The 27,683-nt window shown below is 44.0% G+C and overlaps 1 protein-coding gene across 6 annotated transcripts; it reads left to right on the top strand.

Moving 5' to 3' along the window:
* Positions 1 to 64: 64 nt before the first annotated feature.
* On the top strand, positions 65 to 26,600 carry CENPN (centromere protein N). Of its 6 annotated transcripts, none has more exons than XM_027076265.2 (11): positions 65 to 259; positions 4,417 to 4,597; positions 6,444 to 6,489; positions 9,094 to 9,153; positions 9,839 to 9,915; positions 16,768 to 16,944; positions 19,542 to 19,643; positions 20,699 to 20,759; positions 22,287 to 22,399; positions 25,010 to 25,136; positions 25,371 to 26,590. In XM_027076265.2, the coding sequence occupies exons 2-11, from the start codon at positions 4,427 to 4,429 to the stop codon at positions 25,451 to 25,453; spliced, it is 1,017 nt and encodes a 338-aa protein (XP_026932066.1). In that variant the 5' UTR covers positions 65 to 259; positions 4,417 to 4,426; the 3' UTR covers positions 25,454 to 26,590. The 6 variants fall into 6 exon arrangements, 5 of the variants coding, with proteins under 5 accessions (XP_026932066.1, XP_053067310.1, XP_026932068.1 ...); XR_003426261.2 differs by lacking the exon at positions 25,371 to 26,590 and adding an exon at positions 22,765 to 22,951 and having other exon boundaries at positions 90 to 259; positions 25,010 to 25,139; XM_027076266.2 differs by lacking the exon at positions 65 to 259 and adding an exon at positions 262 to 383 and having other exon boundaries at positions 25,371 to 26,591.
* The last annotated feature ends 1,083 nt before the right edge of the window (positions 26,601 to 27,683 follow it).

The raw sequence follows: 27,683 nt of genomic DNA, 5'->3' as shown, positions 1-27,683 counted from the left end.
CAGCTCCCTGTGCCTAGGGTACAGTCCAAAGATAGAGCTCCGGGGTGGGCGGGGCTGGAGGGCGACAGGAACTGCAATTGGTGGCTTTGAAGGAGCAGCGGGCGGGAACGGCTGCCGAGAAGAGACACTGCTGGAGATGACCGACTGTAAGAGGTCCGCGCGCGGCGTGGGATCGGGACCTTGAGTGTGGCGGGAGCCTCGAGAAAGCCACATCTCAGGCTTGTGGGGCGACTTGTTCACGTCTGCCACACGTCTCAAGGTGCGGGATTGGCGCTGGGCCTCGGGCAAGAAGTGGGGGACCACAGTTGAGGCCAGGATGAGAGGGCGGTGATACTATCCGTGACGTCACCTCCGCCCGCAGTGGGGCGGGGCCTTACTGGGATGTACGTCAGTTCCGGAGCCTCCGCCAGTTGTCACGTGGCGGGTTACTTTGCTAGCCAACCCTTGGCTTGCTGCTGTGCTGGGAGTCGGGTGTTTTGATTTTTTTTAAGTCAGCCTTGGCATCCTTTTTTTTTTTTTCCGTCCGTGCGCCTGTCGTATTTTTCCTAATGCTCCAGTGGCAGTCCTTCCATGTAGATCTACAGAAAAGTTACCTAAAAGGGCTCTTGTCATGCATTCATTCAACAAATGTCTTGAGGAGCTGCTATATATATGTATGTATATGTATATGTGTGTGTGTGTGTGTATATATATATATGTATGTATATATATATGTGTATATATATATGTATGTGTATATATATATACATATATATATATATATATGTATGTGTATATATATGCCAGGCACTGTGCTACTAAGAACTAGAAGTAAAAAGAAATTAGTCACAGGGAATCAGGAGTTTGCTCAAGGGTTTACCAGCTTTATTGGTGAGACTGAATGCTCTCTACCAGAAGTCTGTAGAATGGCATTTTGCAAACTTAACCCAAAATGAAGAATCTTCTGAAGCATTCTAAAAGTGCAAGCTCTCGTGCAGCTGGGTGCCCGACTCCACCCCCACCCCTCTCCCCCCAGTTCAAATTGATGGAACCCTGGGAATGCATTTTTACAAGCCTACCCCCTTCCTTTCCCCCCTCCCCCCGCCCCGCGCCAGTGTTTTCAGTGGGAGAGGTTGGTTTGATATATCAGTGACTGTTGGACCCTATTTCTTCCCAGGGTATCTCCTCACACACTGCTTACGGAGAATATCTAATATTTCATTCCACATGTATTTATCATTTAGGGATATAGCCATGAATAAGGCAAACATAGTTCCTACTCTAGTGGCTCAATATTTTAAGACAGTAATCAATAGGCAAGATCATTTTAGATAGTTTTGTGAAGACAGTAAGCAATGGAAGGTGGGGAGATACCTTTAGAATGGGTGGTCAGGGGCGCCTGGGTGGCTCAGTTGGTTAAATGTGCAACTCTTGCTTTCAGTTCAGGTCATGATCTCAGGGTTTGTGGGCTCGAGCCCTGAGTGGCTCTGCGCTGACAGCTTGGAGCCTCTTTGGAATTCTGCCCCTGCCCTGCTCACTCTCTTCGTCTCTCTCTCAAAATAAACAAATTAAAAAAAAAAAAAATGGGTGGGCAGAATAAGCCTCTCTCAGTAGAAGCCATCTGAGCTGAGACCTAAATTCAAGAGTTACCCAGGTGAATAATGTGCATGATGAACCTGAATGTTCTAGGCAGGGGTAACTGCAGGTACAATGAGCCTTCTCTGGAAGTATCCTTCTGTACTAGAGGAGCTCAACACCAATGTAGCTGGAGTTCAGAAAGCCAGAGAGAGAGAGAGAGAGAGGAGAGAGAGAGTGATAGATGATGGGGAGGGAGGCAAGAAGCAAACCCAGGGCCTTATAGACCATGGTGAGGATTTTAGTGTTGACATTAAGGTAGGTTGGTCCTGTATCTGGATAAGAAAACAAATCAGAGTCCATTTTCATGATCTTGATTCTGTTCTGCTCTCTATTTCTCTTTCTAAAGTCCTAATAGTTCCCCACCTTTTTTTTTTTTTCCTGGAAGTGTTTTCAGTATCTTCTTAAAATCATGTCGACTGTCAGTATCTTTTTGGAAATGGGCAATGGTAATAGATTGTATGCAATGTTAAACACTCAAGTGGTAGCATTGAGTCACAGCCTCGATTCCTATAGGGGGATACTTCTCTCTTTGTCCTTTTGCTAATCTCCTAGGCGTGGTGGAAGTAGATGAGATAGACAGACTGACTTCTGCCCCTTTTCTTAAATTTGGATACCAAGGTCTCGATGCACTTGTCAGATAGGCAGAGAATTTAAATTTAAATTCTGCAGACACCTTGCTTCATCTTTGTTGAGAAACCATGCTTGCTTTTGATGTGCCATATATATATATATATATATATATATATTTTTTTTTTTTTTTTTAGTTTATTTCTTTTGAGAGAGAACGTGCCCGCACGCATGTTGGGGAAGGGCAGAGAGAGAGGGAGAGAGAGAGAGAATCCAAAGCAGGCTCCGAGCTGCCAGCACAGGGCTCGACGTGGGGCTCAAACTCACAAAAGGCGAGACCATGACCTGAGCCAAAATCAAGAGTTCATTGCTTAACTGATTGAGCAACCCAGGCACGCCTGTGTACCATATTTTAAAATGGGGGGCAGGGGGAAGATGCCCATCAGTGCCCCCAGATGAGGTAACAGTTGAGATCAGCTGCCACCCTTGGCCCACAGCTTCTGCCCTGGGGAAGGTAATGAAAGGGCTCAGAACCCCCCTTCCCAGTGCCACAGCTGTAAGACAGCCACTAAGAGATGCTCCTGAAAATCATTGCCCTTGTCTGTTGCTGAGGGAGCCATGCCAGATTTGGGGCTCAAGACCTTTAGGATGGTTGAAGACTCTCCCTGTCAGGCAGCAGGCAGGGAAAGTGAGGTAATAACACTATGTTAGCTGGTAATCCCTTAAATGAGAAAGAGACTGCAGCCCTCTTCACCTCTATCTCTTACTGTGTCCTCTGGACTCCTGCTTCCTACTGTTTATCAGCATCTCCTCTTGGAGTCTAACAACCTTCAAACGTACATGTTCGAAATGGAATTCTTGAGCTTGTCTCTGCCCACACCTCTAGTCTTCCCCAACTCAGGGGATAGCAGTTCTGTCCTTTCAGCTGCCTGGTACAAACATCGGTGTCACCTCTGGTCCCTCTTTCTCTCATAACCCCACATCGAGTCCATCAGGAAATGCCGTGGGCTCTTTCTTAAAAGCAGATCCAGAATCTGACCTCTTCCCAACCCTCCCCCTCGGTCCACCATCTTCTCCTATCTGCATTGCAGCAGCCTCCTACCTGGCTTCCTACTTCCGCCCTCCACCCCCTCCAAGACAGTAGCCAGATTGATCCTGGTAGAAAACCTAAACAGGAGCATATCCCACCTCTTCTCAGGATCTTCCAGCAGCCAGTGTCTGTCAGAGTAGAAGCCATCATCGTGGCAGTGACCCCTGGGCCCTCCGTATTCTCTGACCTTATTACCTCCTCTATGCCTCCTCACTGTCTACACTGTGGCCTCACTGGAGGCATCCTTCACATCCTTCACTGTTCCTTGAAAGCCCCAGGGCTTTTGCACTTGGTGTACCCTTTGCCCAGCAAGTTCTTTCACCAGCCAGCCACATGGCTCACTCTTTCTTCCAAGTACGGGCTCAACTGTCACCTGTATGAGGCCTACTCATTCCATCCCCACCACCCCGACTTGTTCCCAGCCTGCTCCACTTTAACTATGGTTCGTTTCCTAACACTGCTCTGTTCTCTCTGCAGCACTTATCACTTTTCACACAGTTTATGATTTTCTTGTTGCTTCTCTCTCCCCACTAGAATGGATGCTCACACTAGCAGGGTTTTTGTCTTTTTATTTATTTATTAGAGAATGAGCAGGGTAGGAGCAGGGGGGTGGTGGGGGGTGGATGATCTGAAACGGGCTCTGTGCTAACAGCAGAGAGCCCAATACAGGGCTCAGACTCACAAACGGTGAGATCATGACCTAAGCCAAAGTCCATTGTTTAACCAACTGAGTCACTCAGGCGCCCTGGGATTTTTGTCTTTTTGGTTAAAGGTGTATCTCTCCCCCATGCCTGCAAAAGTGCCTGGCACACATGGGTGCTCAGATTTTGTTACATGAATGAGTAAATGAGTGAATGATTTACCTGTCATTCCCATCAAAAGATTAAAACACTCTAGCCTGTCAAGGAGAGGGAGCACTAATTTTTAAAACCTCCAAAGCCATTTAAATATGTGGCTTAAGGAGAGAAGAATCAAATCCTCCTTTTGAAACACTTTGCAGAATGCCTGAAAAAAAAAGGTAAACGTTTGGGTGTTTGACCTACAAATCAAAATCCTGGCTAAAAACATGCTGAAAAATTCCATTAAGTTAACCTTTGATATTTGATTAATACTTTGCTGTGCTGTTTTTGTTTTTATTGAAGTGCCAAAGAAATGGATGAAACTGTTGCCGAGTTTATCAAGAGGACCATCTTGAAAATCCCAATGACTGAAATGATGACAATCCTCAAAGCCTGGGATTTTTTGCCTGAAAATCAACTGCAGACAGTAAACTTCCGGCAGAGAAAGGAATCTCTCGTTCAGGACTTGGTTCTGCTGTGTGAGGTGATAACAGTGTTCAAGATGATGAACCTTAAGCATCATGCAACCCCTTTGGTTTTTTCTTTTAATAAGATTTTTTTTAATAAGGTTTTTTTTTTAATGTTTATTTTTGAGAGAGAGAGAGAGAGCAAGCATGAGCAGGGGAGGTGCAGAGAGAGAGAGAGAGGGATGTAGGATCTGAAGCGGGCTCTGCACTGACAGCAGTGAGCCCAGTATGGGGCTCAAACTCCACAAACCATGAGATCATAACCAGAGTCAGATGCTCAACCGACTGAGCCACCCAGGTGCTCCAAAGGTTTTCTTTCTTTTTTCAGTGTTTATTTATTTTGAGAGAGTATGAGTGGAGGAGGGGAAGAGAGAGAATCCCAGGCAGGCTCCCTTCTGTCAGAGCAGGGCTCAATCTCAGGAACTGTGAGATCATGACCTGAGCTGAAATCAAGACTCAGACACTTAACTCACTGAGCCACCCAGGCGCCCCACTTCCTTTTTTGAGTCTAAAATTTAGTGCAGCTGCTAAGCTGTGAAGGGATGTGGGCTATCTACTACTACAGTGAGGAAGAAGCTAATTTTTGATTGGCTTTTTCAACTTCCAAAGAATGCCTACGTATCAGTAAGAAAGTGACCACCATGGGGGAAAATACAATCCATACAAGTTAAAATAATGAGAAGTGTTCTTTTTTTACCTATTAGATTTTGCACCTAAAGATGAAAAGGCTAATACTCAGATGTGTTGGTAAAGTTGTATGGGAAGAGACACCCTCTTTCACGTATATTTATTAACTTCGTTTTAAAACAATTTCAGATTTTCAGAAAAGTTGCAAGCATAAGTATAAAGAACGCCCCTATTCCTGTACATTCTCCCCTCACTCACTTTTAAATAGATATGCTTTATGACCCAGCAATTCCACTGTGGGAGATTTATATGGAAAAATTAATAAAAAACAAGGAGGTGGGGCACCTGGGTGGCTCAGTCGGTTAAGCGACTGACTTTGGCTCAGGTCATAATCTCGCAGTTTATGGGTTCAAACCTTGCGTCAGCTATGCTGACATCTCAGAGCCTGTAGCCTACTCCGGATTCTGTGTCTCGCTCTCTCTCTGCCCGTCCCCAGCTCGCTCTCTCTCTCTCTCTCCCAGAAATAAACATTAAAAAATTAAAAAAAAAAAAAGAGGTATAAGTATTATAATCGATACTCATATACTTAGGTACAAACATGTAAGTATTTATACATAAATAAGATGTTAAGTAGCCTTGTTTAAAAAATAAAAAATTGGAAATAGTTGCACATAGGAGAATAATGTTACGTCCACATAACAAAATATTCTTCAGCCATTAAATAAGATAAACTCGATCTTTATGTACAACATCAAAAAACGATATATAATATGCATGATGTCAATGGATGTGTGTAGGGCATTGGTTCTCAACCAGGACAATTTTGCCTGCAGTGTCTGGAGACATTTTTGGTTGTCAAACCTGTGGGAATACTACTGGCTCATGCTGGGCAGAGGCCAGAATGTTCCTTAACACCCTGGGACAGCCCTCCACACATAAAATTATCCGCCTCTGAATGTCATTAATACCCAGTTGGGAAACCCTGATGTAGAGGAAGTTTAGAGGGATACAGCTGATTAAAAAACAAAACAGGAAGTTGAAAGTGATGAATGAGGAGTAGATTGTGGGGGGAGGAGTGGAGAGTGCCTTTACCGAGACAGGAGTCAGTTGTATCTGCTACTTGGCAGGAAAGCAGAGATTGGTGACACTCGTTCTAAGCAACTCTAAAATGTGCTGTAAGTGTAGCAGAACCCAACTATCCCCCACATTCACTCAGTATTTTATCTTCTCTTTCAGAGTAAGCGTGCAAGTCTCCGTGACGCAGCCCTTTTAGACATCATTTGTGAGTGTCGGTGATTTGTATTTACACTTACCCCATCCCCTTTTGTCAGAGAGGCAGTTCTGGATGTCAGTCAGGTGGACCTGGTTTCAGTCCCTCCTGTGTCACTTACCAGTCTCCAGTCCTTCACCCGGTCACATGGCTTTGCTAGGCCTAGACTCCTCCCAAGAAAAATGGAGAAACAATAGTACTTACTTCACAGGGTCGTTGGGAGGGTTAAATAAGATAATGCTTGACAAGCTCTTTTAGCACGGTCACTGGCACACACTAAGCACGTTTGTTAGGCTCTGTGTCTTTAACAGAAATTGAAAATAAATTTCTGAGAATTTGTTCCTATTACGGTGTAATTTGTTACCTCTCCTCCCCTTCCATTTCTTTCTTCCCCTCCCCCCCGCCTTGTACCCTACGTTTCTTCTCTGTATTTTCTTCTTTAAGATGTTTACTTCCCTCATCAGGAGGCAACAGACTGTGGAGTCTAAGAACACAGGCTCCAGGGCCAGATTTCTCGGGTTCGGTTCATGGCTCTGTCATTGTCTCCCTGTGAGTCCTGGCGGAGGCCCTTGACATCCCTGCCTCGGTATTATCATTGGACAAACCTTTATAATAATGATGATGTCACATAAGGTGACAGTGAGGATGAAATGAGTCCATGTCATGTTCTTAAAACAAAGTCTGGTATGGGGCGCCTGGGTGGCTCAGTCGGCTGAGTGTCTGACTTCGGCTCAGGCCGTGATCTCGCAGTTCGTGAACTCGAGCCCCACATCAGGCTCTGTGCCGACAGCTCAGATTCTGTGTCTCCCTCTCTCTCTGCCCCTCCTGTGCTCACACTCTGTCTCTCAAAAATAAATAGTAAACAAGGGGGTGCCTGAGTGGCTCAGTCGGTTAAGCTTCTGACTTGGGCTCAGCTCATGATCTTACAGTTGGGGCAGTAGGTTCAAGCCCCACATCGGGCTCTGTGCTGAGAACTCAGAGTCGGGGGCTGCTGCAGATTCTGTGTCTCCCTCTCTGCTCCTGCCCCACTCATACTCTGTCTCTCTCTCTCAAAAATAAATAAACATTAAAAAAATAATAATAAAATAAATAAAGAGTAAACGTTAAAAAACAAAAAAATTCTTAAAAAAAAAAACCTGGTATTTACTAATTAATCATTATCAGTTGATATTAACTGCCTCCTGTGACCTGGGGCATAACAACATTCATCTTTATATTCCTCTCCAACTACGAAATAGCTGAATTCATTTAGCGCATCTGCCTCTGGTTGAGTGTGTCTCACTTTCAGTGACTGGATGATGTCTAGACCGTAAAGGGTAGATCCACATAGTTCCCCTTTCTCATGCATTTGTTCACATGTTCTTTGACTACTACCACGCAGTGGGCTGTATGCTAGGCACTGCTGGGTCCAACAGGTTGATTCATACTCTTAAGAGGCCCCAGTCTCAGGGGGGAGACAGGTCACCGAGTCACACAAATGCATTCTCACAGACTGTCGCAAGTGCTGGGAAGGAGAAAAGGCAGAGGGTCTGTGAGACCAGAGGGGGTCGGCCACACCAAGGGTTTAGGAAAGACTTCCTTGAAGACGTGAGCTGAGAGCCACAAAGGATGAGTGGCGTTAACTAGGCAAAGGGGAAAGGGGACATAAAGGAGCAGGAGAGCAAAGGGCACAGCACCAGAAGGTCTTGGAGCAGGAGGGTAAGTAGGGGAGCAGAGAGAAGGCGGGAGATGGGAGTCCGGTGCTGCAGGAGGGGGTCAAAACAAATGAGGCATAGGTAGGGGGATAATTCAGAGACTCAGAAGCCCCTCGAAAGATTTCACTCTTTATTCTAAGAATAAAGCCAAGCCCTCCAAAGATAATGAGCAAGGAAAGAATCAGGTTCTTGTTTTTTCAAAACTCTCAGTGCAGAGACAGGGACGAGGGAGGACGGGAGAGACCCAACAGCAGACTGTTGGAGCAGCCAAGCGAGACAGGGTTATAGCCTGAGTGAGATGGGGGGGTGGGGGGATGGAGAGAAGAGAGCGGGGGCAGGAAATGCAAGGGTTAAAGCGGACTGGACTTGGCTGGTAGCTCAGTCCTAGCAGAGTGAGCTCCCGGGTAGCTCTAAGAGCTACGGAGGAAAGTAGCACAGGGCACAGGGCGCAGTGGGCGGATGCTTTGGGCAGGGGATCTGGGCAGGCTGCTGTGCATAGGTGGCCTCCCAGTAGACACCAGAATGAGGGGCACCTCGAGCTCGGAGAAGAGGGCTCCCGACAAAGGGAACAGCCAGTGCAAACACCAGTCGTGAGGAGCACAGCATCCCTGTTCTGCTGGCTGAGTGAGGGGTTCCATGGAGGAGACCCGTGTGGGACTAGAAGAAATCGTCTAAGTAAGAGTAGATGCGAAACCTCTACTATATTGAGTATTTCTTTATGATATGTTTTAGTTGTCCGGGGGAAATTTAATCCACGTAAAATTTATATTTGAATAAAAATGTGTATGACCTAGTTGATAAGTTACTGTTATTTTCTCTGGCATCATATTACATTCAATACGTATTTAAAATAGGTATGTATAAGCACGTTACTTGAGAGTTCTGTGATGTGACAGTAATAAGCTCTTCCCCCCTCTCTCAGATACTCAATTTCATCGGCACCAGAAAGTTTGGGATGTTTTTCAAATGAGTAAAGAACCAGGTAATGTTTTCCATTTTTTTTAATTTAATTTTATTTTATTTTTAGTAATCTCTACACCCAACGCGGGACTTGAACTCACAACCCCCAAGATCAAGAGTCACATGCTTTTCCAACTAGGCCAGCCAGGCACCCCGGTGTTTTCCATTTTAAACTGAAATTTATATTTTATATTTTGGCATTTTTAAAAGGAATACTAATATGTTCCTCTGAAATGTCTCTTCTTTTGGGGGCACCTGGGTGGCTCAGTTGGGTAAGTGTCTGACTCTTGGTTTCAGCTCAGGTCATGATCTCATGGTTCATGGGATTGAGCCCCAAGTCAGGCTCTGTGCTGACAGTGCGGGGTCTGCTTAGGGCTCTCTCTCTCTCCCTCTCTGCTACTGCCCTGCGGGCGCGCGCTCTCTGTCTCTTTCTCTTGCTCTATCTCTCACATAAATAAATAAACAACAAAAAAAATTTTTTTAATGTCTCTTCTTTCACAATGAGTAATTTCAAAATTACTCTTTTGTGGGAAAAATGAGAAGTATATTCAGTGACACTGTATCCAAGGTACCGGCAGCATTGGTATGATTAGATCAGTGTCCCTCTTTGACGTTACACAAAATACTTAGCTTCAGAGTCCTTGCACATGTATTTCTTGAACATTTGTCTTTATTGATTTGTCTTTACTTTCTTTTGACCTTGACAGGTGAAGATGTTGACCTTTTTGATATGGAACGATTCAAAAGTTCATTTGAGAAAATTCTTCGGAGAGCATTAAAAAATGTAAGAATAAAATTTATCTGAATCTCCACGAAATTCAATTTCAAGGCATCTGTGCAGTTAAAATTTGCTACTACCTTGGTTTGTGTTTGCTTTTGTTTTTGTAAGAATTTTAATTAATTTTAATTAGTAATATCCCATACTATTCTAGGCCAGATCAGAGATAAATCCTACTTCATTATAGAAACTTTTCCTACCCCTTACCTGTCAATTTGAGGCCAATTGCTTCTTTCTCAAGAGGAGCGTCACGCACCAGAACTATCTGGAGTGATGGAAATGTTCTGTGTCCACGCCACTGGTACACGGGCTAGTAACCACATGTGGCTATGGAGCAGTTGCAATGTGGCCAGCATGTCTGAGAAACTACTACATTAATCTCATGTAACTAGTGAATTTCAGGTCAGTGGCTACGGTATCGGTTGGTGTCACTCTGGAGCACCCGTAGAATCTTCAGCTCCCCTCCACTGTCCACAGGTACCACCGAGTATCTTCTCGTAGGTTGAGTCATGTTTTTAACAGCCTCCCTTACTTCATTCTCTTCCCACCTCAATCTGCCTCAGTCCTGCTTACATGGAAAGACAGGACCTATCACTGTCCCCGTGCTCTGGCTGCCCGCTCCAGAAGAGTGGTGTTCCCTTTTCATATGCAGACTCCACGACGTGGTCTTTATGTCTCTTCAGCTCACGCTTTGTGACGTCTGCCATACTTGTATGCACACCCTCGTCACTGAGCATCTTCCCTCATTTCTTTTCTTACGGAGACCCTTCTGTGTGACGTTTGAATCCCCCCCTACCCCCGCATCCTCAGAGGGCCCACCTGCCTTGTTCTCTGTTCTCTATCCCATTTGTAATCGCTTTTCTACCGCTTCCCACTCTACTGCTTATAAGCATGCTCCGGTCTTGGTGGAACGACATCCATTCTCCATGCTCGTCCTCAAGCTCTGTTCTTTCTACCACAACACTCTTGGGAGGAAATATTTATTTCTTGCCCCCGATGTGTCCTTCACAGGGAGGGGGTCCCATAGGCCCAATGGCACCGGCGTCCCTCCACCATCCCCTTCACCTTTCTCTGGAAGGAGCACCAACTTAACCTGAGTGAGAGCAGGTGCCCACAGGGACACACGTTCTGATCTGTTCGTCCAGGGCCAGCTCTGCCCCTACCAGTGGAGGCTTCCCAGAGTGGTTATGCCACCACTTATGTGGTTAGGTCTGCCTGAATGGATTTTGTTATCTGGAGGGCCGCCTGCCTGTGGATATGAGCCAGTCCCCATTTCTTGGTAAATATGTGTTGGCCTCACCTGCCAACTCTTTTGCCTTATTCTCAGTTGATCCAGAAGGACAGGGAAGAAGGGTGGTATTTAGTGGCCCCCTTCAAAAACCTCCCCCAAAAGACCATTTGAAAGGGTAGTGCAGGGGCACCTGGGTGGCTCAGTCAGTTAAGCGTCCGACTTCAGCTCACGTCATGATCTCACAGCTCGTGGGTTCGAGCCCTGCATCAGGCTCTGTGCTGATGGCTCAGAACTTGGAGCCTGCTTCGGATTCTGTGTCTCCCTCTCTGCCCCTAACCCACTTGCATTCTGTCTCTGTCTCTCTCAAAAATAAATAAACATTAAAAAAAATTAAAAAAAAAAAAAAAGAAAGGGTAATGCATCCTGACCGGCTTCATGCTTAGGCCCTTTCCATTCTGGCCAGTGCTCTTGCCACCATATTGAATCTGTATTTTAAAGGCAGCAGGTCTCACAGTTTGATCATCAACATCACCTGGGAACATCGACCTACAAATACCTGGGCTCCCTCAGACGCTGTAAGGGTGGGCCAAAGCCCTCCAGGTGCTTGCTAATGCCCAGTCAAGTTTGAGAACCTCCCTGTTCAGGGGCACCAGTGATATCACAAAATCCCATGGCCTGTTCTCTTTCAGCAGTAACGCCGATTGCAAACACCTCTGTGTGTGGGGCCTTGCGCTGAGTCCTTGCCACTCACTAACTCACTGCACCCTCCTGACGAATCAAGGTGGGTCCCACAGGGGCAGAGCGGCAGAGCCATGATTTAAACGCGGGCAGCTGGCTTCGAGGTCATACTCTTCACATCTACACTGGCAGGGTCTCACACCTCCACCTTCCACGTTCCAGATGCACAGCATCCATTTCTCGTGCTCGGGAAGGTCACGTGTCAGAGAGCAGCCAAACCCTCTTGATCCTGAATCTCTTGTCTTCTCCCGGTTGTCGTCAGCCCATCCTAAACTGCTCTTCGTGACCACCCTCTTTCCTTTCCTCCTGCTCTTCACTGGAGCATCACCACAAGGTTCTGCACTCAGCCCTCCCCTGGTTAGTTTCGGCTGCGGCGAAGATGGGGGAGGTGGTGACAGGGTCCTTTGTCGTTTCCCTGTCAGAAGCTAATCAGTTGTCCGAACACCATTTGTTGACTAATTTAGCCTTTTCCACTGCTTATAATCGTTGGCTTCTTCAGATTCATTCACACTCTTAGGGTCCGTACTCCTGATGTGTTTCTCCTCGTGCCCTCCTGGATCCCCTGCCTGCCTGTCAGGTGTCACCACCTGTAGTCTACACTCCACCCAAACCGAACCAGTCTTCTTCAAGCCCTTGAGCTCACCATAGGCTGTTCCCTCTCCTTGGAACGACCTCCCCGACCTGGCCTTTGCACAGCTTGCTCTTCCCTATCCTTCCGGCCTTTGCACAGCTCACTCTTCCGTATCCTTCTGGCCCCCTCAGGGAGTGTCCCTGATCCCCCTGGCAGGCGGTCCTCTGTCCTGTGCTCCTGTCACCATATGCCTCCTACTTCCTGCTTTAATTGTCAGCCTTCCTCCGGACCCATAGTCTCCCTGAGAGGAAACCAACCGTCCTGCTCCCCTCTGACAGCATGAATGGACTGGGCACAGGCTTTGCCACCTCCTTATCCACCTCCTCATTCCTTTAATAGCTGTAGTTTTAAAAATATTTAGTTACACCTTGGTGGCTCAGTCAGGTGAACGTCTGACTCTTGATTTCAGCTCAGGTCATAACCTCACAGTTTCATGAGTTCGAGCCCCACATCGGACTTTGTGCTTGCTCTCTCTCTTTCTCTCTCTTTCTCTCTCTCTCTCTCTCTCTCAAAATAAAGGGAGGGGCAGAGAGAGAGAATCCCAAGCTCCACACTCAGCACAGAGCCTGACACGGGGCTTGAGCTCATGAACCGTGAGATCATGACCTGAGCCAAAGTTGGATGCTTAACCAGCTGAGCCACCCAAACACCCCTCAGTTATTAGATTTCTTCTCTTCCATCACTTCTGCATTCCAAAACCTTTTCCCTCCTGAATGAATTTCAGGCAGACTAGTGGGAAAGGCTGGGTGAACAAAGGAGCTTTTTTACTGGTCAGATCTTCCTGCCCGAAAGGCCGGCAAATGCCCAACACCCTGGTGTCTTCTCTGTCTCCCCTGTTCCCCTGCCCTGAGCTGGACCACGTGTGCCAACCCCATTTCTCAACTACCCGAGGACTCCCAGCCGACTTCGCTGTCTTCCTCCTGACTTAACTAGCAGCTGGATAACCCCACTTTCCAAAAGGCTGCTGATGATGATGTCATGCCAAGTAGAGTCTCCTGGTGCCCAGGACTGAATAGTAACTTGCCTGCTGCTCTACAGGAGGTGTCTTAACCTTTCTGTGCCAAGAACCCCTTTTGCTGTTAGTGAAGCTTATAGGCCACTTCTTGAAAGTCATTTTTTTTTTAATTTTTTTTTTAATGTTTATTTATTTTTGAGACGGAGGGAGGGAGACAGAGCGTGAGTGGGGGAGGGGCAGAGAGAGAGGGAGACACAGAATCTGAAACAGGCTCCAGACTCTGAGCTGTCAGCACAGAGCCCGACGTGGAGCTCAAACCCACAAACTGTGAGACCATGACCTGAGCCAAAGTTGGATGCCTAACTGACTGAGCTACCCAGGTGCCCCTTGAAAGTCGTTTTTAAATGCTATAATATAGAGAATTACAAGGAAAACCAAATACATGAAAATACCATTATTAAGGTATTAAAACACGAAGTCGTGGTGTAGTACTCATGTGCTTCTTTATTAACACAGTAAATAATCTCACAGTAGGTCTAAAAACAACTAGTTTCAAAGTAGTGATGGCATAAATGATATTTTTGAGGCATGTGCAACGCTATAACGGGGTGAGAAAATATTTGGGATTTGTCCAGACAACAGAGTAATAGTTCCTAACATTCTACCGTTTCCTTGCCTACCTTCACGACTGAAGGAAATGCCAAAGTTCAGTTAGTTTGTAGACATGCTGATTCTGATCAGGGCCTTCAGGTTATGAACTCTTGCCCTTGAACCAATGGGGTAGAGAAGCTGGTACGAGAGGGAGCTGGGAGCCTAACTTGGGGGGTAATGGATGGAGACTGTGCTATAGGGGATCTGATCCAGAGCCTTTGAGGGTATGGTCTCTGTATGCCAGGGAGAGAGACACGGAGAGAGAGGCAGAGTCATTAATCGTATGTCTTACCAGGTAAAACTATTCAAAATACATTGTTCTTAGGAAACTTAGAAAGAGTGGCACCTAGGTGGCTCATTTGGTTAAGCATCCAACTTCAACTCAGGTCATGATCTCACGATTCATGGGTTCAAGCCCCACGACGGTCTCTGTGCTGACAGCTCAGAGCCTAGAGCCTGCTTCAGATTCTGTGTCTCCCTCTTTCTCTGCTCTTCCCCCGCTTGTGCTCTGTCTCTCTCTCTCTCAAAAATAATAAACATTTAAAAAATTAAAAAGAAAACTTATAAAAAAGAGACAAACTAAAAAATATGTTTCAATTGTAAAAGGGTGGCACATTTACTTTCCTTTTTTTACCTATATATCATGTAGTACAATAATGGTAATCTGTACTAAATATATTAACATAGTTAAGTACGTAGCAATTCTGTGTGTTGTAAGCTTCATTTGTTTCCCATGCTAAACTTTTTTCTGCAATGTTCAGTAGCCAGTTATGACCAGTTTACGGCCAGCGTACCCCTGGCCAGCAGTACCATCCCAGGTTAGCCAAACCACTTAGGACACTTGGCTGGACTCATCTCCTAGTTCAGCTTGAACAGTATTAATCTGAGCTATCCTCAGTGAAGCGTGCTTTATCCTTGCTATTGAAGGATGATATCTATTAAGGTAGTTTCTTGGGAAAATAGTAAAGGTCTGCATCTGGGCCTTACCTCTTCAGGTATCTGAATATCATCTTTACTAGAACAATGTGAGATAGAACATCTTAGCCCATTGATTTTTAACCTTTTTTTGGATCATAGACTCTTGTGAAAATTTTGGTAAATGATACCGCACCCCTCTCCAGGAAAGCGTACATGTGTGCCCAACCACACATCCAATTTAGGAAGGACACAGACCTCTTTTAAGCTTCTCCAAAAGCCCTTGCTTACATTATCCTCATTGTAGGCTAGAGAGGTTACTTGAATATGTTGAGTGCAACCGATATTCTCTCTCTGGTAAAGGTGAGCCCTCCACGTAGTGCCTTCAATCTTGATTTTACAGGCTTTGCTTTTATAATGTGACACAAGCCAGCAGAGGCCCACTGGGCGCCTGTCGGGGCCAAGCGCTGTGGCTCCTCACTCGGGCAGGTCAGACAGCCCCGCACACTCCACACCCCAACCTGGGGAGGGCTCTTTGTTTCATATACGGAGGGAATGTGGGAAAGCAGCCAGATGAAGAGTGGGCGGAGTCGGAGTAACTGCCTTCTTACCACCTGCTTTCTCTGGGGATCCAAGAGGGAGGAAGTAAGGAGACGTGGGCAAGCCAAATGCATCTGCATCGGCTGCCTCCTGTCCAGGGTCTGACTTCCAAGGGGAAGCTGAATTGGGGGGCAGTTAAGAGTCTAGGAGGAGGCCATTAAGTTCTAACCCAACTGGCAATTACATTTAAAAGTTTAGAAAGATATGTATTTTATCCATCAAATGGAAACCAAGTAGAATTTTCTATATTCTTGCCACGTAACTTTAGAGTAATCATTAGCATCTGAGCTAAATGCGTAAGAACATTTGGATTAATATATTTGAGCCCATTACTCCAGAGAGATCTTACCATTAAACTTTATAGTGCACGCTAGGTCTGTGCTCGATGTCAAAAAGTCTTGTTTATAAATCAGGTATGCCATTTGTAAGCTTGCCTTATTTCATAAACTCTTATAGGTCAGTGAACAGTTTTTCAGGACAAGCCCAAGAAATTGTTGAAAAACTGTGATACCCTGATTGTAGGGTTTAAAATTTGTTTTCCTTCTGGGGTGCCTGGGTGGCCAGTTAAGGTGGTGGCCTGGGTGGCCAGGTCAGTTAAGCGTCCAACTTTGGCTCAGGCCATGGTCTCATGGCCCGTGAGTTCAAGCCCCGCATCGGGCTCTCTGCTGTCAGCACAGAGCCCACTTTGGATCCTCTGTCTCCCTCTCTCTCAGCCCCTCCCCTGTTCACGCTCTCTCTCTCTCTCTCAAAAATAAATATTTTTTTTAATAAAATAAAATGTGTTTGCTTTTCAAAAGACTTTGCAAGGCATAAATGCATAATTCCAAACAACCACAAAACCTTTTCCCAAAGATCCCCAGAACACTGTACTGAAAACTACAGACTCTGCCAGATCTCAGCCTGTGTGCAAGGTTACACAGACATCCTTCACCCCTAAGGAGCACCAGTTGTTGGTGCTATGGATTTTTTTTTTTTTAATGTGACTTTTTTTTTTTTTTTTAAGTAATCTCTATGCCCAGTGTGAGGCTTGAACTCACAACCCCAAGATCAAGAGTCACATGCTCTACCGACCGAGCCAGCCAGGCCCCCTGGTGCCACAGATTTTAATTAGGAAACTTAAATCTTCTTTTTATTAAGGTGACGGTCAGCTTCAGAGACGCTGAGGAGAATGCAGTATGGATTCGAATCGCCTGGGGAACACAGTACAGAAAGCCAAACCAGTACAAACCGGTTTATGTGGTGTATTATTCCCAGACTCCCTACGCCTTCACTTCCTTCTGCCACCTGAAGAGCAACACACCCCTTCTGAGTCAGGTATGGAACCAATTACTATAAGCTATAGTATTTTTATTACCCTTATCTCCGAGGTCTATGTAGGTTTAAACTGCTCATAAGCGTTTTATATAAAATGCCACATGTAATCCTTGATTTCCTAAAATAAGGAGCAGAAAGTGTTCTACAAGTGGGAGCGTAACACAAGTATTGGTTTGGAGCTCTCTTATTGTCTTTCAGTCTAGAAGAAATATGTGCTTCAGCGAAGGAAACAAATCAACAGAACTAAAAGGCAGCCTACGGAAGGGGAGGAGACATTTGCAGATGACATATCCGATAAAGTGTTGGTGTCTAAAGCCTTTAAAGAACTTATGAAACTCACCACCCAGAAAACAAATAATCCAGTTAAAAATAGGCAGAAGACATGAATAGAGACTTTTCTAAACAAGACATCCAGATGGCTAACAGACACGTGAAAAGATGCTCACCATCACTTATCATCGGGGAAATACAAATCAAAACCACAAGGAGATACCACCTCACACTGTCAGAATGGCTAACATTAACAACGCAAGAAACAACAGGTGTTGGCGCGGATGCGGAGAAAGGGGAACCCTCTTGCCCTGTTGGTGGGAATGCAAACTGGTACACCCACTCTGGAAAACAGTAGGGAGGTTCCTCAAAAACTAAAAATAGAACTACCCTTTGATTCAGCAATTGTGCTACTAGGTATTTATCCAAAGGATACAAAAATACAGATTTGAAGGAGCACATGCACCCTGATGTTTATAGCAGCATTGTGTACAATAACCAAAAAGTATGGAAAGAGCCCAAACGTCTATCAACTGATGAATGGATACAGAAGAGGTGGTGTCTACATACAATGGAATATTATTCAGCCATCCAAAGAATAGAATCTTGTCATTTGCATCAGTGTGGATGGAGCTAGAGTATATTATGCTAAGTGAAATAAATCAGTCAGAGAAAGACAAATATCATGTGATTTCACTCATGTGGAGTTTGAGAAACAAAACAGATGAACATATGAAAGGGGGAAAAAGAGAAAGGGAAACAAACCATGAGAGATTCTTAAATATAGAGAACAAACTCCAGGTTGATGGGGGGAAGTGGGTAGGGGATGGGCTAAATGGGTGATGGGTATTAAGGAGGGCACTTGTGATGAGCACTGGGTGTTATATGTAAGTGATGAACCCCTGAATTCTGCCCCTGAAACGAATACTACATGGTATGTTAACCAACTAGAATTTAAATAAAATGTTGAAGAGAAAAAACTAGAAACAAATGAGGGTAAAGCAACTGGACATCCACAAGGAAAAAAAAAAAGATTGTGTAGGCTTTGTACCCTTTACAAAAAATAAACTCAAAAATGGATCATAGCAGTAAATCTAAGACTATAGAAACTATAGAAATCTATAACTACAGAAACTCCTAGAAGGTGGGGCACCTGGGTGGCTCACTAGGTTGGGCGTCCAACTTCAGCTAAGGTCATGATCTCCACGCTTTGAGTTCGAGCCCTGTGTTTAGGCTCTGTGCTGACAGCTCAGAGCCTGGAGTCTGTTTCAAATTCTGTATCTCCCTCTCTCTCTCTCTCTCTCTCTCAAAAATAAACAAACATTAAAAAAAAATGAAAAAAAAAAAAAAAACTCCTAGAAGGTAACATAGGAGAAAACCTCTACAGCCTTGGGTGTGGCAATGATGTAACACCAAAGGCACAATCCATTATAGAAAAATATATAATAATTGATAAGCTGAACTTCATTAAAATTAAAACTTCAGCTGTGCAAAAGACAACATCAAAAGAATTAGAATATAGGCCACAGAGTGATAGAAAATACTTGCAAAAGGCAGGTCTAATAAGAGACAGCCTATACTATGATTTGTCTGCCTGTTACCCAGTATACAAGTGGGCAGGAACCCTTCTGGGTCCCTTGGCATGCGGTGCTAGATTCCACTGTTTGCACGGTGCCATTTTGGTTTCTGAATGGATGCTGAATTTTAATTGTTAATACAGGGAACGGAGGGATGCCTGGGTGGCTCGGTCAGTTGAGCGTCCAACTCTTAATTTCAGCTCAGGTCATGATCCCAAGGTTGTGGCATCGAGATGCACGTCAGGCTCTGCACCAAGTGTGAAGCCTGCTTGGGATACTCTCTCTCTCTCTCTCTTTCTCTCTCTCTCTCTCTCTCTTCTCTGCCCCTTTCCCCTGCTCACGCATGCATGCTCTCTCTCTCTCTCAAGTTAAAAAGGGACATGTGATACTGAAATCACTGGAAAACGGCCACTGAAGGAGTGAATTCTGTGGTTATTTTGTATCACCAACAGTCATAAAATTATATTTTCATGTAATTACCTTATTGTAAAGTAAATCACAAAATATGTAGGATATAACCTCAGTTTGTCGAACTCAGAGTCTTGGATTCTGCCTTCTAAAGTATTATTATTGCCACCTTTCATCATCAGTCATTTCCTTGTTTGGGAAATAAATAAATGGTTACCTTACATATAAGAAAAGGAAGAAGTAACGTGTGCTTAGTGCAAAAATTCAATCAAATACCATAGATATTATAAATATCGGGATAAACACGGTAAGCCTCATGGTCTTGCTAATTTTCACTTCCAGGCACTGACAGTTGCTAGCAATCACCATAAGATTGTGAAAATGGACCTCAGAAGCCGGTATCTGGACTCTCTGAAGGCTATTGTTTTCAAACAGTATAATCAGGTGAGCCCATCAGTGACTCTGTGAAGTTGTGTGCGTCTCCATTTTCTCTTTCACACTTGAGTTAGAAGCATCTGGGCAGGTGGGAAAGTCCACCTCCAACAGAAGGAGATCACTTCCGATATTACTGAAGTGGAGAAAGCTCTCAGTCAACATGAAAGGAAACAACGGTCCCCCACTATCATCTTGTTATAATTGCATTGTGTTTTATACTGCTCATCAGTCATTAGAGCTTACGTGAGAGAGCCCAGCTTCCAAATGAGCTCTTCCAGTTAGAAGTTATTTTATCTTTACAGTAACTTGACACTGTCTTTTGAAGCTACATTCTATTACTCCATTATGCAAGACAGAAGCAGAATTAATTTTTGTCCCATCAGTCAAGCAGGTAATAGAGGGGTTACAAGGAAAGGAGAAAGCGTCGGTTTATTAAGCCCCCCAATTTATTTATTTCTTAAGATTATTTGAATGCATTGTTTCCTCTAATGATAAAAGTAGATCTGGCCTTTTGCGCAGACTCGGGGTTATTTTTCGCTCTGCATGGCAACTGCGGGCCCATATATTTAGAGCCCTGTAAGTGGATTGTTAATGCTCTCTGTATATCTCTGAGCCCTTAGATATGTCACACTTACGTATTTTCATCTGTTCTAAATAGAAAAAAGTGATGGCTCTCTGCAAGCCACTCTTTAAAGAAAAACAGAAATCTAACATTAAGTTAATGATTTTCTCCCATAGCAAACTCCCCCCCCCCTTACCCACCACCCTTCCACCTGTTCTATGACAGTTGCATTCATTCCTAGGAAAATTCACATCGTCAAACACAAAAACAGTTGCTGCAGCGTGAGTAGGGAATGAGAGATTGGCTTCCAGGAGGAAAGTGGTTTTTCTAAAAGGAATGTCAGCAGGTGTTTTGTGGTGATGAAGGCGTTGCTATCAAGCAGAAACATCACATTGCAAATACATTTAGTACCTGTGTCCTAAAGCCATTTATTATTTATATTTCGAGATGTTAAAATTAGGAAAAGATTCACTTTTTTTTCTTTCTTTCTTTTTTTTTTTAGAAGTTTGAAACTCACAACTCCACTATGCCTCTACAAGAAACCCTTGAGCTGGACATGCACAGTATGTGTGTTTTAAGATAAAACTGAAATTTGGAAGCGCATCATTCCTTTTTAGAGTTCTATCACTCGGTAAAACATTTAATCACTAGGAGCCTGATTCAAAACTATTTACTGCTTTCCGAAAAATTGCAAATTAACTTTCTGCTGAAAGGGGGAAACCAAGCTCCCGTAGGTTCTTTCTAGCATTTACTAGAACGGCAAGTAGTAACACTAAAAACAAAAATTAACTAATAGTCAAGCATTTCTTTAGTGCCAGGAACCACACAAAGATGTTTACAGGTATCACTTCCTTCATCTTCATAGCAGTGCCTGAACAATCTCTTCATCGGGCAGCTGGGTTTCAGATGGGTTTAGCCACTTGCCAGGCAAAGTTAACACAGCTAGGAATTGCCGAAGCCAGAGACGAAATCCAAGTCTGTCTGAGTCTGGAGCCCCAGCTCGGAATGCACTGGATAAACTGCCTCTGGAATACTCAGTTGTGACTGTGTCGCTCCTCACAGGTGGCGCGAGTCTGTCCGTGGAAAACCCAGGACAGCAGAGTAAACAACTACTGAAGAGTGGAGGGGTACAGCCTACATTTATGGAAATGAACATTTTCCTGTCTCTCAGCAATGATTTGGCGATAAAATGAGATAGTACAGCAATTATGATTTAAATACATTTATGACTTTCCGATGGCATAGGAACCGCTGTTGATGTCATGTTAAGTAAAGAAAGCAGGATACAAAACTCTGTATTTTATAATCCCAGTTAAAAATACATATCTTTTTATTTGCTAAAAAGGGGGCTAAGGGTGCCTGGGTGGCTTAGTCAGTTAAGCATCTGACTTCGTGATCTCGATTCGTGTGTTCAAGCCCCACTTTGGGTGAGCCTCGCTTCTCTCTCTCTCTCTCTCTCTCTCTCTCTCTCTCCGTCTCTCTCTCTGCCCCTTGTGGGATTCTCTCTCTCCCTCTCTCTGCCCCTCACTTATTTGCGCCCTCTCTCGAGATAGATAGATAGATAGGTAGATAAATAAATAAATAAATAAATAAGAAGTGAGGGGTGAGCTAGACAAAATATATTAAAACATTAACAATGCTTTTCCTTCATTGGTAGAATTATTGGGGATTTTTATTTTATTTACCAGCGTGCGCTTTCAGATTTTCCTATAGTAAGGAATTGTTGCAATCAAGAGAAGAAACAGTAAACTTTCTTTTAAGTTTATTTATTTTGAGAGAGAGAGCATGCACACATGAGCAGGGGAGGGGCAGAGAGAGAGGGAGACCCAGAAGCTGAAGCAGGCTCCAGGCTCCAGGCTCCAGGCTCCGAGCTGTCAGCACAGAGCCCAACGCGGGGCTCCACCCACAGACTGTGAGATCATGACCTGAGCCGAAGTCGGACGCTTAACGGACTGAGCCACCCAGGCACCCCAGTAAATGTTATCTTTAAATGACACAAGCCAGTTGAAAAGTTAGGAAGGAAAGGAGGATACTTTATGGATGAAAGATATTTCTAATGTCTGTTTTCTTTTGAAATCTTCCATGTATAGTGGATTCAAGGATCATTCATGAAAACAGAATCGAAAAAGAGAGAGTCCAGAGAGTGACTCAAGAAACTTTTGGAGACTATCCTCAACCAAGACTAGAATTTGCACAATATAAGGTGGGACATTGCTATAAACATGAACTATGAGTTATCCATATGTTTGTAAAAGAAAAAAAATTAGATGGAAAATGATAATAAGAAACTTTCTTTTCCTTTATCACTGTTTTCTTTTTCTAACTTCTCTTTTTTCTTACTGAAGTGGTGTCAACCCACAAGGTTAGGCCAGTGTCAGGTGTATGGTCATGGTGCCTGATTCTGTGCATCACTCATTGCTCACCATGATAAGTAGCGTCACTATCACTTTGTATTCTGTGTGACAAATTGAAGAGTTAAAATAGACGTCTTTATCGTATGTATTAAGTTCCCATGTTAGCGAAGGAGACTTCTAGAAATTCTGAATTTGCCTTTTGATTTCATCTTAGGTACTCATTTAGTTTTGTGTAACCAGCTGTGATCTGTATTTTTGAGGGGAAAAAAGTTGTGAGCTATCCCCTTTCTAGCCCGTCCACACTTGCCTGTAGTCGGTGCTCATAAATATTCATTGAATAAAAGAGTGAATAAAGAAGTCGTGACATACCTAGACCAGTTGGCATCACCGGAGAGAAACCAGTAAGTAGCCTAGTCAATACTATAAACCTAGCTCATTCCAGAACTGTGCCACTGCCCACCAGGAAGGCCAGGTTGGGGGCAAGCCCATTGCCACCATTAGAAAAATTCAAGGTTTGTATCACGATTGCCCCAATCTAATACTGGCACTCCTACTCATAACACCCTCCTCTCCTCTAGTAAAATTCTTTCTGCTCTGCACCCCCTACAGTTATAGGCAGTGCTTTAAATCCACCATTGATCTGCTCACCCAGGCCCAACACCTGTTTTCTTTGATTTGTTTTTAGTGGGAAAAGCTGATATCTTTCAAGTTGGGCTCCCTACATGACAGTTTTAACCCAGTTCCTTTGAACAACTCATAGTCTAGGACACTGGTTCATAGTGTGGTCTCTGGAGCCACCGTATCAGCATCCCTTGAGAACGGGTAAGAAATGCAGATTATTGGGCCCACTGCACCGTGGTCCTACTGGATCAGGGACTCTGGAGGTGGGACCCAGCCATCCGTTCTTACAAGCTCTCTGGCTGATTCTGCCTACTAAAGAGAACCACTGAGAATAAGTAAGAATCTGCAAATCCCCCCGTGGCTACAATTTAGAATCGCTCTGTTCTGTAAGTCAGAGTGCACGTCGATTCGTGCCTGCTATTTATTTTCCCTACCTTTTCTATTTTGAAAAGCGTCAAACCTTCAGAACACTTGCAAGGACATTGCAATGAACATCCATTTTCCCTTTGCTTCAGTTCACCCATTGTTAACATTTTGCACATTTCCTTTCCTTCTTTTTCTGGATTTCTTCTGAACCATTTGAGTTAGTTGCAGACAATACTCACCCTCTAAACATTTCAAAATACTGCCTGTAAATTTTAAGAGGCACTTTAAGGAGAAGAATTTTGAAATTAGAATCTAAGACTCCAGTACCTATTGAAGCAGCCAGTGGATATTTGATATTAAAGGATTGTTAGATTGTTACTAATTTTTCTAGGTCTGATACTGTTACGGAGGTGAAGGTTTTAAAAGGAGTCCTTCTGGAGCGCCTCCTCGGTGGCTCAGTTGGTTGAGCCTCCACCTCTTGATTTCGGCTCAGGTCATGATCCCAGGGTTGTGGGATCGAGCCCCATGTTGGGCTCTGCGCTGAGTGTGGAACCTGCTTAAGATTCTCCCTCCCTCTCCCTCTGCCCCTCTCCACTACTTATGCTTTCTCTCTAAAAAATAAAAAAATATTAAAAAAAAAAAAAAAAAGACCAGCGCCTGGGTGGTTCAGTCAGTTAAGCATCCGACTTCATCGGAGGTCATGATCTCACTGTTTGTGGGTTCGAGCCCCATGTCAGGCTCTGTGATGACGGCTCAGAGCCTGGAGCCTGCTTTGGATTCTGTGTCTCCCTCTCTCTCTGCCCCTCCCCTGCTCGCACTCTGTCTCTCTCTCTCTCAAAAATAAATAAACATTTAAAAAAAAATTAAAAAAGAGTCCTTCTTAGGTCTTTTCTAGGTACTGAATGTTTACAGATGAAATACCATCGTGTCTGGGGTTTACTGCAGAATAGTCCCGTGGCAGTGGTCAGTATGGAACAGGAGGTGGGCTGGGAGAAGACTAGCCATGAACTGATAATGGTTTCAGCCGGGTGACGTGCACATGGGGACTCATTGCCTGTGCTTCTTACTTTTGTGTATTTTTGAAATCTTCCATAATCAGGTAAAAACCAACCATGGTAGTGACTCGAAAGACATGACATTTTTACATAGAAATGACAGATTTCAAAAGATAGTGCTAATTTGCCAGTAAGAATGCAAACTAAATACTCAGGTGAAGATCACCTGGGGGTAGAATTGACCTCCAAGGTCTCCTGTGTGCGGGCACTGTGCATACATGGCATTTTGTGGATGATGCCTTTTGACACACGGGTTGCCCTCTACGTTTGCAGTTAGCAAATTAAATGGCTCCCGCCCCCATCAATCCCTGTATTTCTTGAGGACAAGAATTAATGAAACACATCACCTGATTTAATTACAGTTTGCCATTACAGCTGATATATTTAGTAGTTATTTATAAATAAATTTGTTGACAGCTTGAAACGAAATTCAAAAGTGACTTCCATGGAGGCATCTTGGCTGAGAGAAAAGAGCCCCTCCGGTGCCTAATAAAGTTCTCTAGCCCGCATCTTCTGGAAGCATTGAAATCCTTAGCACCAGCTGGTAAGTAGTCAGCTTATCTTACAGGCGGGAAGAATTCACAACACACTATATCTGATCCTCTCTCTCTGCTGGCTCATTACCTCTGAGCTTCCTCCTGGCTCCCATCTGCTATCCCCGCGTGCCCTGTTTTGCGTATACTCTCCTTCTGTACGTCACGGGGGTCCATGATCCACCCACCCTCTAATCTTGGCCATTTTTAAACTGACTTTTTTTGTTTTGTTTTTTTAATTTCAGGTATTGCAGACGCACCACTTTCTCCGTTGCTCACTTGCATACCCAATAAGGGAATGAATTATTTTAAAATTAGAGACAAATAGGATGTCTGTGGTTTTGTAAGCACACTTTTTCCTTGAATATATTGCATATGCATTTCAGTTAACAGCTAGCTGGACAGCTTCTGTGTATGAACTTGTGTTTTAGAAATTCATTCTTAATATTGACAGTCCAGAAATGTTCAATATGCTTGTTGGGACTGATTCTTTCCTCCTCCAGTGTGCACCCCGCTCCCCCATCTCCTGCAAAGCATAGCAATTGTGGGCCTTTAAAAAGTGACTAGGTGTCCTTTTTCTCACTCCTGTCTCTCCTCGATCCTGGAGAGACTGAGTTCTAATTGCTGTTTCCAATGATTTTGTCTGAAGCCTTGGATCATGGAAAGAAATAGCAAGAAACTATCCTCAACTCAAAACTTTCTAGGAAAATCATAAAATTGGTCCCTTCAAAGGGTAGAGCTGGGTCTATTAAGTTATTGCAGGGAGTACAATATCAGATGATTCAGTAATATAATAGTTCCTGTGTAAGTATGATACTTTTCATAGTCTGTTTTATCCTACATATGGCATTCAGACTCACCATACTATACTGATTTGTGAATAAAGATTTAAAAACTGGTACGTCACTTCTGATGGAAATTCTTCGGTGATCATCACAATATAGCATGTCCTTTCTTAATAACATTTCAAACTCTACTCCCTGTTGTGTTCCACAAAGGATTTGGGGTATAAAGACGTTTATTACAGTTATGATAAAATTAAAAGGTAAGGCAGTCTGGGCAAATGGGAAAGCAAACAAAAAGCAAGGGCCGAATAAAGGTAGAGATAAAACTGCCATGTAACAAGATACGAGTGCCTCCATCTGTTACAAGATTGAAAAATTGGAGTGATGTTAGCCAGTGGTCCGAGCAGAGAAGAAAACACCATTTGTGAATGAAGATTTTCAAAAACTGGTACATCAGGGGCGCCTGGGTGGCTCAGTGGGTTAGGCATCCAACCCTTGGTTTCAGCTCAGGTCATAATCTCACAGTTCGTGAGATCGAGCCCTGCATCAGGCTCTGCACCGACAGTAAAGAGCCCGTTTGGGATTCTTCCCCTCGCTCTCTGCCCCTCCCCCGCTTGCTCTCTTTCTCTCTCTCTTAAAATAAACACTTAAAAAAATAAAAACTGGTACATCAGTTACTTTTGATGAAAATCAAAAACAGGCTCAGTATACAAAAATGTAAATACAATCAGAGAAGGGCTAAACAGTGCTTTATAATTTAATGGTATTGTCTATAGATTATAGGTACGTGAAAAAATATGTTTTTAGATTTAATTCACAAGTGGCATAGACACTTCAGTAATCTCAGAGTGAGGCACTGAGTCTGTTGGGGCTCAATAATTTTCCTTGTAGACCATAGTCATGGTGTAGAGCATCTGTCCTTATGAGCACACACGTGGGAGGAGCTTCTGCTTGGTGCCTGAATGCCTCTGTTGGGTCTGCACAGAGGCCCTGCAGTCTCCCCAGGATGGTTTCTCACAGGTTCACAGCCCTCCCTGGTGCTTGGCAGTGATGTGCAAATGGAGGCTGAATGAGAAAGACACTAATCGTATTATCCACCCTACAGTGGAATCACTTGAGGCTCATCCTGTAGCCCTCCCAAACACAGGCACCTGCTTAAGGAAATGAGAATACATGGAACTCTATCTGTTATGTACTTGGTGTTCAGTCTGCCCTCTGTTCTTCTTCAGGAGGAATTATTCTTTAGGTATAATTTGGTGAATTCCATGGAGGAGGTGAGTTCAATTTCTTCTTATGTCACTGTCTTGGACTGGAACTTCTGTTATGTACTTGACGATCCAGAGACACATACTGCATTCAAATGCAGTCTTAGGAACAGATGGAGCGGTAAATGTAGACCCAAGGACCGCTACAGCCAAAGGAATTTATTTTGCTTTAGGTAGAGTCTGCAAAATTCAATAGCTAACGTTTATGGAATATTTACTAGGTCGCTGCTAAGTATTTTATATGCATTATCTTATTTTCATAACAATCCTATATGGCAGGCAGAATTACCAATCTAATTCTACTGAAGTGAATACCAGCTCTTAGGCTAGTAAGTGGCTGTACCCACAATAACCCGAGGCAATTGGACTCTGAGACCCCATCCCAAAAGAAACAATAGCCTGTGGATGCTATCCCACACACATAGATACGGGGTTTTTTTTGGTTTTTTTTTGGTCCCACAGTACTTTTAAAATCAGAATTAGCTTCTATGATGGGTAAAATAATGCC

Source organism: Acinonyx jubatus, chromosome E2, assembly GCF_027475565.1.
Source record: "Acinonyx jubatus isolate Ajub_Pintada_27869175 chromosome E2, VMU_Ajub_asm_v1.0, whole genome shotgun sequence".
NCBI lineage: Eukaryota > Metazoa > Chordata > Mammalia > Carnivora > Felidae > Acinonyx > Acinonyx jubatus.
The sequence above is the reverse complement of the archived record's forward strand: the minus strand, read 5'-3'. Positions and strand labels throughout refer to the sequence as shown.